The following is a 12,830-nucleotide window of genomic DNA, read 5'->3' on the forward strand; positions in this document are numbered from 1 at the left end:
TCCTTTTTTCAGAGCTTGCTGGACCACTTAGAAACCCAGAATCCTGTTGCCCAGAATCCTGCTGTCACTGCTGCCTATAGAAACAGCAATGTCATAAAGTAAAAAGTTCAGGTACCAGCCGGGGGTCGAAGCTTTAGGAGAGTATGGAGACTTTAGAAGCAACATCTTAGGTCAGACTGGAAGGGTCATCACAGCATCCAAATTCACAAGAAAAAATCATTCCAAGGTCCTACGAAATAGCGTACTCTGATACTACAAAGGTAGGAGCATCTTCTGACGTCTTTTTAACTAGCTAGGAGGGTGCCTTGATAGTGAGGCAAACTCACAGAAGCTGCTAAGACAGCCTCTAACTTTCTATTTTATTACTTGTATTCGGGATATCCAGAAAGGACTTTGATTAACATTTCTTTGTTTCCACATAAAAAGCTGTCTTGCCACATAACTCTGAATATCTAGTGGGAAACCCAAAGAGAAATAAGCTAAGGTGTGAAAATTAATACTGTTTTTTTTTTTTTTTTTTTAGTTTTAGGTGCACAAAACAAAGTAATAGTTAGACGTTTATCATTTATATCACTCACACTGTGTCAACCCCCCTGCCCCACACACCATCCCTCTGACATCGCACACACCCAATAAATTTCCACTGTTTGTATTCCTAAAGCTGTACTCTGCTTCTTGTAAATACATATATATATATATACACATATATAAACTTGTAGTTGACATTCATTATTGTTAATTTGGGGAATGTAATCAATAATGTTGTAAAGGTTTTGTAGGGTATCCGATGGACACTTGTCTCATTACGGAGACCACTTCAAGGAAAATGTAGATGCCTGATCACGGCACTGAAGCTGAACAATAAATCAATACTGTTTTGTTCGCACAGGCACAGGTAATTCCATATGTGAAAAATACAGACCTCCACCAGAGTGGTATCTAATATGATTAGATTGTTTTGGAAGTTTCAAGAGGTTCGTAGCTGGACAAAATGTGAAAGAAATATGTATATCTTACTAAAAAGAATAGAAAAAAGGTTGTTGTACAGCAGACAGCGTGATGTGCTTTAGATGTGAAGGGTTACTGAGTTTGCCAGCCTGCCACACCTTTGCTGCGGTTGCTATAGTTTCGGGCATTGTGACCCAACAAACGCTAATGTCATACCCCAGGGTCATAAGCAGCAGGCAAAAGCCTTGGCCCCTCAGTCACTGCCCAGCTGCTGACAGGGGTGGAAGCCAGCTGCGGGTGCCCAAGAACTTGGCACTGCCGAAATCCATCTAAAGGGGCACGTCTCCCTTCTTGGTGGCACATTTTCAGCCAAAAGTCAACTATAACTTTGTGATTAAGGTAGTGATTGTATCAATTTCTTTCTTTTTTTTTTTTACACTTCTTTGAGGGCTATTTATTCACACTACTGGTATTGACTTTAGTGTTTTCCAGTGGTCCTATGTGATAACTGTTACAGCTATTTACTTAATTTCACTTCCTTTGACATAAGGAGAAAGACTGAACTGGGGTTAGCCAAAATTCAGCTAAACGGGGTGAGGTGAGCTTGATTCTTTGAAGGTACCCGAGAGCGGGTAAAGAAAGTGGAGACAGGTAAGATTTAGTTCGTGGATTTGGGTGGAAGTAAATCACCACATTTCATTTCTACAGTCTCTAGATCTCCTTTTAAATTTGCTTCTCAGCATGCCATTTTTCCTGATCGGTATTCTCCCAAGTCAATATGATAGTCCCATGGTTCCACACTTGGTGTGGGGAGTCTAAATTAAAGGAAACTACAGACTATGCTAAAAGATAATGATCCTGATCATCAAGTTCGAACTTTTCAGAGAGTCCTTTCCTCATTGCTCACCCCACCTAGTCTAAACCTGTGTGAAACACAGAGATGGTTTTCAGGAGGCCCTCCAGAGATTCTTGTCCAAACAGAGCCAGTTTCTAAAAACCATAGAAACCAGCTATTCAGATTACTTTCTCTTTCCAGATGTCTGAAAATATTGACTGGTTACACAGCCACACAGATGTGTGCAAGGTGGATCTCTATAGCCCGAAAGTACAGAAACAACAGGACCGTAAAGTGGTAAGATACAAAATGACTCCTACTATGGGGTAGAAAGGATTGGCGTATGAATAGAGGTATCCTGGAACCCGGGATAGACTAATGGAGGGTGATAGTGTCATTTCTCCAAGCAACCAAGATCAATACATTCTGTGAGAGAACAGCATGTTGATGTGTCACTCAGGGTCAAATCAAGGAAGGGGCAGGATGAGGAGTGATGTCAAGTAGCCAGGGAGGGGGAAGGTGGGCGGAGCCTCAGGGGAGGGAGGAGTGGTGGTTGCCTAGTTACCAGCCTCTATTACCTAGCCTCTGATGTCATAATGATATCACCTACTACCGGTTAGTTGCGCTGAAGTGGCACTCCCCCAGGAGGGAAAAACACTTCCTGTTTCCCAAAATTTGAGAGATTTGCATAGAATTCATATGTTTTAAATCATGTTCAAGTACCACTCATATTATTATTTATTTAATTTGTGTTTCGGCAGTGTGTTTCAAATTGTCTTACATTTAAAAATTACCATCACCCTAAACAATACTACTCATAATATCACAGGTTTGATGTCCTAGTATGAACTTTTCCCAAAAAACAATTTAAAAATGCACCTATTAAACACAGTAACGGTTTTCCAGCTACCACTTAAAGTTTCTATAGCATCAATCAATGGTAAAAATACCACATTTGGGGCACACTAGTGTAGTAGAAATTGCTCTAAACTGGGAGTCAGGGGAATCGAGTTCTAATACAGCTCCACCTTTGAGTTTGTGTCAGTTGGGCAAGTCACCTCTCCTCAGTTTTCTCAATAAATGCGGATGTTGTATTCTGGGTCTCTCTGACAGGTAGGTTTTTTCATCAAGAAAACACAGTAATGCTAAGATTCTGTCTGCCTAATAAGACTTATTGCGTACTCACTGTGTACAGGTACTCTACTAAAAGCTTTACACGCACTATCTCAATGAATTCTCACAAGAACCCTATACGGTAAGTGCTATTCTCATCTCCCAGAAGATAAACTACAGTCTTTTCTATAGAATTTCTCTAAATTTCATCCTCCTAATTTGATGCAGATATGTTTTATTGATGTGTCCACCCTGAATGTGGAAGGGAAAGATTCCGAGGTATGTATTTTCTGCTCCCCTCCGAGTTGGAATGGGTGGGAAACTGCTGAGAGGGTTGTCAGTGACAGCGTAGTGAAAGGGAAAGGCTGTGGCAGAGGGTGGAAAGGTGGAGGGGACTCAGGTGGATCGCTATTATTCTTCTGAGTCTAGGATCCCTTGTTGAGAATTTACTGGCATTCTTGAGACCAAATCTCATTTTAGAAGCCACTGAAGTTGCTGGTAGGCTTGAAAGGATTAAAGCATGGAAGATAGACTGTCAGAACAGTAAAAAATAACTGACCAAAGGGTCAATGACTAATGGAATATGATTCCTAAACGGATGGCTTTGTGACTATCTCCTGGGGGAAGAATGTAGTAATTTGTGGAGAGGAAAATATCTCGTTCTTTAAAGACTGGCTAGCATTACAAGCCTACTTCTCCTTCAAAAGGAAAAGAGATAATAAGAGACGTGACATTCATGCTTTGAAGCGGTAGCAAGGTGAGGGCCAGCTTGGTGAAGTTTCAAAAAGCAACTATTCATAAGAATCTCATCTCTTAATCCATAGGATGCTGGTGGTTCCTGTTCAGGAGGTAACGTCATCCTGGAGAAGCTGAAAGAAAAAGAAATTATTGTGATCAAGGATACCGAGGATCAAGACCGCTCTAAGGTATACTTAGCCTCTGAGTCAGCCTTTTCTAATTCCCAGAGCCCAGTGCTGATTCTGAGGACTCTGTTTCAGAGACAGTAAGAGTACTATTGTTAGACAGGCCCATAAATTTGCATAGTATGCAGTGTAGAGAACACAGGCTGAAGTTCAGAGTCAAGGTAAGTTCACCACCCAGCTACCTAACACTAATCACAGGAGCTCACAATGCCATTTCCTGATTTCAGGTACGTATTCCAAAGAGTATCTTGCTATCCTTATCCTAACAAAGACATGGACTTATAAGCAAGACCCTTTGCGGTGTTTTTTGGTGCCTTGTAATAGACTTGTGTGCCCCACATTGCCCAGCGTCCAATAAGAAAGAACAAGGATCCTTCTTTTGCATCGGAACTTGGGGTTTGTTCGTGTTTGGTAGGAACAATGGCTGTCGGTGTAAGAGCTGTTATGTGAAGATGCTAAGCATCCTTGGGGATGGTGAATACAAACGAAGCTATGGATGTCATTGATTAGCAGCTTCACCTGAATGAGGGTCGCTGTCTGCTCTCGAAAGAGGCCAGTGTCTGTGATGTTCCTAAGCCGTAACCATTTTTGGCTAGTGCTACAAGATTTACTTGTCTGTTGTATGGAAAACTGGTGGTCAGGAAATGCTCTTCATTTTATGGACATGGAAAGAAAACATACAGATCAAGATGGATTATATTTATTCTTAATTTTGCAAATAGATTCTGAACCAACATCAAATCTAGATTAATGTGTCCATAGGATACAACCCTATGGTTTCTTTTTAATTGTGTCACTGCCCTAGAGAACCACAACCCATTAACCAGTAGATTACTTTTTAGATCTATTTCTAGGATTACATAGCAAATGAAGTATTTGTAATAGAAATTTCCATTAACTAGCCTTGTAATTAAATTATTCTGGAAGAAAAAAAAAGAACAAGGATATGGAGCAGAGAGAATCCACAACAACCAAGAACAGCAGTTGCCTGGTCCCCACCCTGTTGTCTAAGAGATTACCCAGGCTGTTCGGTAGAATAATGTTACAAGCAATTAGACTTGCACACCACTGTCACATACAGAAACCTTTTGTCTTTATGTAAATATTCTAAATTATATTTGTTAAGCTCCTGATTTGGTGCGGGTGGTAGAGCACATGACAAGTCACCTTCACAGTCCAATAAGCCTGGAGTGGCTGGTGTTGGAACAGGATATTTGGCTTTAGCACAAAGGAGTCAAATATTTCTTGGTCTGTGTCCCTCTGCTCATGCTATAACCAGAAACAACCTTTGTGGCCCCAGACACCTTTGGAGTGATGAAAGTAGCCCCAAAGAAGAAAAAACAATTCCAAAATATTCTTCAAAGAGTTTTAGGTTCATATGGGGATGTGGAGGAGGCCGGGGGTTAACTCCATTTCGGTGTCTTAAGAAAGGGATAAATTACACCTGATGTTTATTTTTAAAAGAGTAGGCCATATTTCCTGTACACAAGGCAGATCTCCTTGATTCTAACTTAAGCCCATTTGCACAAATTTGACTTTATCATGACGTCACATTTCCAGGTGTTCAGTGAAAAGAGAGGAGATGAAGCAATGGAAAGGGTAAAGAGGGCAATGGTACTTAGCACTGAGTAGATTTGTGCAATACATATACACATACCCAGACATGGGCATATATACAGTATCTACACATAAATTAACATAAAATGACACACACATCAATATGTGCATTTCTATACATTAACAAAAAATGATTTATACAATGACACACACATGCCTGGCTACATGTGAAACTGGCAAATACACGCAAGCGTTGACATAACATATATACATATATTCATAAAGAACGACTTACACACATATACAAAGGTATACAGAACCGATGCACAGACATGCCCGCATGTCACACATAGACATCCATATACACATCCATGCACGCCATGCATAAACATGCACACACGTTAACACACACAAGTGTTGATCAAAGCAGTGACCGTACAGATTCTGGTATAAGGATACACACTTATAAATCTACCTCATCTGATACACACTCATACAAACTTCAACAAAGTGACACATATTCACTAACACACGATTGTATGCATCGATACACACATTGACACAGATACAATGACATCCCCACTCGTGTTTTCACACACATACGCAAATACGCAGAATATGTACAACATTGACACATTCTCAAGCATTGACATAGCACATAGATATAACAAACTGATACCCAGTTTATTGACATACACAGTCATTATACGATCATCTAGTAAAACATAGTCCTATTTTAATGGATATCTACTAATATATTATACATTAAAATAATAATGAGTATGTATGTTAGTACATGAAATAATGCTTTACCATATATAAATACATTTCTAGTTACATGAAAGACGCTATTGGATTTATATCATAAACATATATGCAGATCAATCAAATTGACACTTCCTTATTTACATATTCAGAGACAGACTGACATACACACTCATATTTTTACATTCACACACATGTACAAAATATACACACTAACATGCACATGTTGGTTTATACAGAGGACATATGCAACCATTATTGATGTTAACACATTATTACACATTGTCAGTCACATGTGCACTGACATACACGTACGCACAGACACACACTGGCACATTTTCAGACACTAAGAATACAGGCTGACATTCTCACATCTACTGAGATGTTCACACTCATGAATTGTTATATTGTTATATTGTTATACATACACATACATAAGAGACACATCCATATACTTTTGACACATAAGAGATAAGCCAGATACTCAAATGAAATTGACAAAAATATTGATAACACTTGCATACAGTTAAGTGTACAAATGTCTATACTCCGAGCTTTTGTGGCTACCACTTGTGCTTGAATGTGTATTAATGGATATAATTGTGTGTTACGTTTCCATGTAAATTCTAAAGGCCAAATCCTTAATCTGTGCAGTTTAGAATGCTATATCTTCTAAATAAAATAAGGAAAAGAACTCTTAGGTGTTCTTCTTTTTCTAGATGGAGGGAACTGTATGCCTTTTCAAACAAACACCCTCTGATCCTCTAAGTACTCTCAATTGCCTACTTGATCTCCAGAGGTATGCCTTGGGTTTCCAAAATGTACTGAGTCCCACAGCCTCTACTTGTAAATATAAAGTAGGGGAAACAGAGGGCAAACATCACAAATTAGCCTCTGGAAACTGCTACAATGTCTATGCCAATCAACTGAACATGGATTACATGGCCAGTGGACCTCAACGCCAACTTCTAGAAATGACAACACCACAAAACAACAACAACAACCAGAGTCCTTCCACCTCTCTGCCAAAATCTCCTAATACTCAGAGGGCAGAAATCTCCCCTGAGGAAGAACGTTTTATAGATGGCCTTTCCTCCTCCATCAACCAACTATCTTCTTTGGTAATGCAGATGGTCCGTAAAGAAATCAAGAAATTAGAAGATGGAAGCAAATGCTTTCATCATTTAACCTACCCACTCTCTGTGGACAAAGGGAAAAATAGCCCCCGAAATGCGGTAAGCAAGATCGCTTCTGAAATGGCCCATGATGCTGTGGAAATGACCTCTGCAGAAATGCAGGGCACTGAAGAGGAGTCTCAGGAAGGTGGCCGGAAAATGCTTCTGCATAGTGAATTAATCCACAAGAACAACAGGGTAGACAGACAGATGTGCCAAAGAGGTAACAAAGAAATTCCGGATTCTATCAGCAAAGGACTCATGGTTTATGCAAATCTGGTAGCATCTGACATGATGCTTTCTGTTATGAAGACCTTGAAAGTGCATACCTCTGAAAAACCAATTCCTGCCTGTGTGGTCCTGAAGAAAGTGCTGTTAAAACACACCAAGGAAATTGTTTCCGATTTGATTGACTCCTGCCTGAGTAATCTGCACAATATCACCGGGGACCTGCTGACTAACCCTGACTTTGTCTCAGCTGTCAAGAGGAATCTGTTCAAGCACGGAAAACAAAATGCTGCAGATATCATAGAGGCCATGCTGAAGCGCTTGGTCACTGCTCTACTTGGTGAGAAGAGGGAGAGTAAATCACAGAGTCTGTCATATGCATCTTTGAAAGCGGGGTCCTATGATCCCAAGTGCAAGAACCAAAGTCTCGAAATCTCCAACGTGAAAGCTGAGATGAAAGAAGAGGACAAAAACAAATTAAAACCTGATAAATGCAAGTCGTTGAGTAATGCTGAAAAAGTTGGTGAACATATCCTCAAGGAGAGCCTGACTACGTGGAAGCAAACACAGAGAAACCAAGGCAGGATCGCTGGCAAAGCATGCGCCAGTAAGGAAGAAAAGAGAGAAAAGATCAGCCCTTCCACAGACTCGTTGGCAAAGGACTTGATCACCTCTGCCCTTATGTTGATCCAGTACCACCTGACCAAGCAGACCAAGGACAAAGAAGCATTTGAAGAAGACTATCCCGCTTCTACCATGAACTTCATGACTCAGAGTGCCCAATATGAAAAGAGTGGGTGTGGCCAAAGTGCCAAGGCACTTTCAATGAAACACCTAGAATCTCATGGAGCTCCTGGGCCATCTACCTCGCTAAGGGAGACTCAACAGGCAGATTCCCAGAAGTTAGATATGTCAAACATCATTCTATCACTGATTCAGAAACTGCTTAACGGGGACTCCTTCAGCTGTGATGAGCTATCTGAAGGTGAGAACAAACATTCTGAACCCAGGTCAAAAAAAGCAACTTCCATGTCCAAGAGAGGGGAAGAACAATGCCATGAGAATCAAGAATCTGGCTTTATCAGTGAGCTGAAGCAAATGAGCCGGCAATTCACCAATCTACTGGTAGAATCTGTGATGAAGCTGTGCCTTATCATGGCTGAGTATAACAATGGGGAAGCCCTTCCCGATTTGGAAGAACAAGCAGCCTTGGCAAACAACCCCAATTACCAGGCTGCTGGCCCCAGATGCAGTCATGATGGTGCAATGTCACAGAACTATCAGTACCCTCCAGGGCTGGAAGTCATTGTCAGTAATCAATGCTCAACAAGTAAGTTGCAGAAGCAGCTCCAAGCTGTCCTACAGTGGATTGCAGCCTCCCAATTTAACGTGCCTATGCTCTATTTCATGGGAGATGATGATGGACAACTGGAGAAGGTGAGCAATGACAGGCACACGAAAGAAAGAGGGTTGGAATGGGCAGGGGCAGGGAGGCAGCATTGTACTTAAAGTTCAAGCGTGGTTCAATTTTTGTTCAAGTTTGCTCTTCACCATGTGCCTTATGAATTACTTTCAATTCATAAAAAGACACAAAAGTGGCGAACCATTAGCTAAGTCGTGCTCTGGACACTTCAAGGCCTGCACAACTCATCCAAGAGAAGGAGAGTAAAATTAGCTCTGTTTTATCATGATCCTTTGGTAAAACTGTTTGGTAAACTGGGGAGCAATTTTTTTAAGTCTTATATTTTGAGCTTGAAGGGCCCTCCAAGGACTGGAGAGAGAATAAAAGAAAAAGGGAGTTGCTCCCCAAACTCACAGGTTCTACAAGTGCCCAGAGCAGTTCTTTGTTTGTTTGATTTTTTTGCCCTATGCACCTAACTTGCCACACCTTAGTCCTGGCCCTGCTCCTCAGTCCCATGAAGACTAACATTCATACACATGTGAGTTCTCTCTGTCTATCTCTGTCTCTGTCTCTGTCTCTCTCTCTCTTTCTCTCTCTCTGACACACACACAGCTTCATTTCCTACATTTGATGGATTCCAGAGAAATAAAATACTGAACGAAATTATTTTTAGTCCAGTACTTGAGCCCAGCTGATCCTCCCTACTTCCAATCTCATACTTTTTGTGGGGAGGTTGGGGAATGGCAACCCCTAACCTTGACCTAGCAATCAGCACAGACTAATTGAAAGACTCAGCACTGGGTGAAAGTATTCAGTGAACACAATTGATACCAGAGTTTGTTTTCTGAAACTCAAAAAAAAGTACCTTTGGCATTTTTATCAATGTCATTAGAGGAGAGTCAAGGGAAAACAAAAGTCAGTCCTGGATTTCTGGCAGGTTTTACTCTAACCCTAGAAACATGCATGGAAAGGTGCGTTGGTGGGTAGTTTAATTTATCCATCTGGAGCTCTTCTCCAAAAGCATCACATGACTCAAACTCTTTCTGCTCTCTCCACAGCTTCCTGAAGTTTCAGCTAAGGCAGCAGAGAAGGGGTACAGTGTAGGAGACCTCCTTCGAGAGGTCATTAAGTTTGCTAAGGAACAACAACTGGATGAAGCTCTGGGCAACATGGCTAAAAAACAACTGCTAGACTGGCTGCTCGCTAACCTGTGACCTAACAACACTGTTAAAACCTCTCCAGTTACTCCCTCAACCCTAGTGGCATTCCATTCGAGCTGTTTTCCCCCTCCATTAGGACGTTGAACAACATGCTACACGGCTGTATTTCCCAATACACCTGAACAGTTGGACTGTGTAAATACAGGGTGTCCAATAAGCTGGGCAGCAACATAAAAACATCGTCATTGTTTTCTTGATCACATATGTCTAAGGCAAAAGAAGGGAAAGGGTCTCATTTCAAGGACCGGTGATACAGTGTTGGACTTGTGTCCAGATGATTCTAACACTGGGTTATTTTCTGAGCACCCAAGACACAGGGATATAACCCATGTATGTGTCTCTAAGTAATTTTGTTTGTCCAAATAATTTGAGTTCACAATCTATTTAGAGTTTTGCCATCTGTGGACTCCTTGTTTCTACTGGAATTGCACACATAACTTTATCATCCCCCTTCTAATCCCAAGGATTCAGCTTTCTTGGTCTCTGTTAAGAGTTTGCAGATGGGCTAGCTTCCACAAAAACAAACTGATGTGAGTATACTACCGATGGATATTGCAACCCCCCCCACACACACCAACCTTGCCACACACACATCCTCACTGTTCACTGCCATGGCTATTTAGTAGTTACTATTTAGCCATGGCTATTTAGTATTTACCATGCAGAACTATAACAGGATCTGCCCCCCCTCTTATACCTGTGACTACAGCTTTCTTAGAAGCTATTTCCTTCAGTTGATGTGATTTCCTTGACTTCCATCGGTCAGAGAGAAAAATTTTCTGAGAAGAACGCTACAGAATGGTAAATTCCTCATAGCCAATCTATGTGAATCCCAATGTTTCCTTAGCGACTAGCAGAAAGTTCCTACATTTGCTGCATGCTTCTCAGAAGTCAATCACAATGCTAGAATTCATTGCAGATCAGATCAAGACAGTGGTTTCAAATGTCAAAGCCTATTCTGACTCAGGTGCACGTGCTCCTGATACGTTCTCAAACAGAAAGCAAGATTCTCTGAGAATGCAACCCAGAGAGGCACTTTTGGGAGGAGGTTAAAGGCATGCAGGCAAAAGCTGCCTGCTTCCTCACAATGCCTAGACCAGTGAGAAGGAAAGGCAGAACTTTAAAACTCCCCAGAGCGGATGAAAACCAATCAAACCTTCTCCAGTCATACCCCCCAAAGCTTTGGAGTTGAGCAACTACAGGTCCTTGAAGAAAATCCTTAATAAACAAACCCCAGGACCAGGGCTGCATTACTGATGACACAATACTCCCTGAGCACCGCTGGGACTCAGAGTAGTTTACTTCCTTGATTAACTTGGCTCTTGACTTGTTTCCTGATTTTTATTATGAGGGGGCCTTAGGGATTCTTTAGACCATGGAAATAGAGCACAGAAAGTTATATGTGCTGTTAAATGAGGGGGTTGGAGCAAAATTGTCTCTAAGGGTCCTCCAATTCTGACATTTGAGGATTCTGAGTTTCTGTTCCATAATTTATTAGGGAAACCTATGTGGGTGGATGAGGTAAGATCAGGGTGGGAAACTTGATTTTTGCCAGAGCCAACTGACAGATTCCAGCAGAGAAAGAAATGCTTTGGGCCACAAAGATCTGGAGCAGCTCAACGGTCCTTGGGGTTTATCCCTGGAGGGGGAGACCCTGGACTTCCACCTCTCTAAATGGAGACGTATTCCCAGGCGTCCTATTAGCAATGTGACCTTGCTCAATGCCAACAGTTGGAAATGGACAAGGACTTCTGCTGAGCTGAGACCCCCACATGTCATAGGAAAGGGACGACCGGAGCTGAAGGAGGAGGAAATTATGATTATCTATCTCCGGTTTCTCTGAACATCAGGCATTCATTTCAAAAGAAAGTTGAGAGTAGAACGCTATCTGGGAGGTTACTGTAGGGCCAGGACTAGGCTGAGGTGAGGTGAGAGAGGCATTTGCCTCAGGGACAAACCTCAGGGGGCACTAAAAATCTCAGTAATATAAATAAGGTAAGTAATATTTTAATGTGTTATTTTTAAAAATCAAATTAATGCAAAAATATCCATGATGAACAAAACGTCAAAAATTGTAATATAGAGGATCAGTAACAGTGTCCTGCCAAACCATAATGGAATTTGAGACAAAAGGAAAACTTGGTAAGACTGATTTTATGGCAGTAACACTTTGTGGGAGATTGCCAAGGCAGTATTTAGAGAATATATCGTCCTGCAAGCCTGTACAGTGATTTAAGTCCCTGCCTAAAGAACTGAAGAAGGAAGCAAATCAAACAAATTTAGGAAAGCAGAAATAAAATTTGGAGCAAGGAATGAAAAACAACAAACAAACAAACAAACAAAAAAACAGAGCAAAGTTTCACTTAAACCTAAAAAAACTCAGGGGTAAAGAAAGGGGTATTGCAGTGTTTCCTCTCTTGCTTAACATAATAATACATCCTTCCAAACATAAGCTCCTATTAGATTAATTCTAGTTAAAAACAGGAGCCACACAAGTTTGCCCCTGTTAAAATTCTACTTGAAAATAGTTCTAATAATTAAAGAAGAAAAATAAGTAAAATGTAGAAATAAAAATGCCACTTGGGCAAATGATACATTTGTATATTTATGAAAATCAAATCCCCAGATACCGGAGATTATAAATGAAGTTTGCAAAGGCACAGG

At 41.0% G+C, this 12,830-nt stretch overlaps 1 protein-coding gene across 1 annotated transcript; it reads left to right on the forward strand.

Annotated features, from left to right (window-relative positions):
- Positions 1 to 242: 242 nt before the first annotated feature.
- Positions 243 to 10,160, forward strand: LOC117027652 (A-kinase anchor protein 4-like). The gene is made up of 6 exons (XM_033115639.1): positions 243 to 260; positions 1,985 to 2,080; positions 3,125 to 3,175; positions 3,721 to 3,822; positions 6,861 to 8,981; positions 10,005 to 10,160. The coding sequence occupies exons 2-6, from the start codon at positions 1,985 to 1,987 to the stop codon at positions 10,158 to 10,160; spliced, it is 2,526 nt and encodes an 841-aa protein (XP_032971530.1). The 5' UTR covers positions 243 to 260.
- Positions 10,161 to 12,830: the final 2,670 nt, after the last annotated feature.

The sequence above is a fragment of the Rhinolophus ferrumequinum genome, chromosome X (genome assembly GCF_004115265.2).
Source record: "Rhinolophus ferrumequinum isolate MPI-CBG mRhiFer1 chromosome X, mRhiFer1_v1.p, whole genome shotgun sequence".
NCBI classification, from domain to species: domain Eukaryota; kingdom Metazoa; phylum Chordata; class Mammalia; order Chiroptera; family Rhinolophidae; genus Rhinolophus; species Rhinolophus ferrumequinum.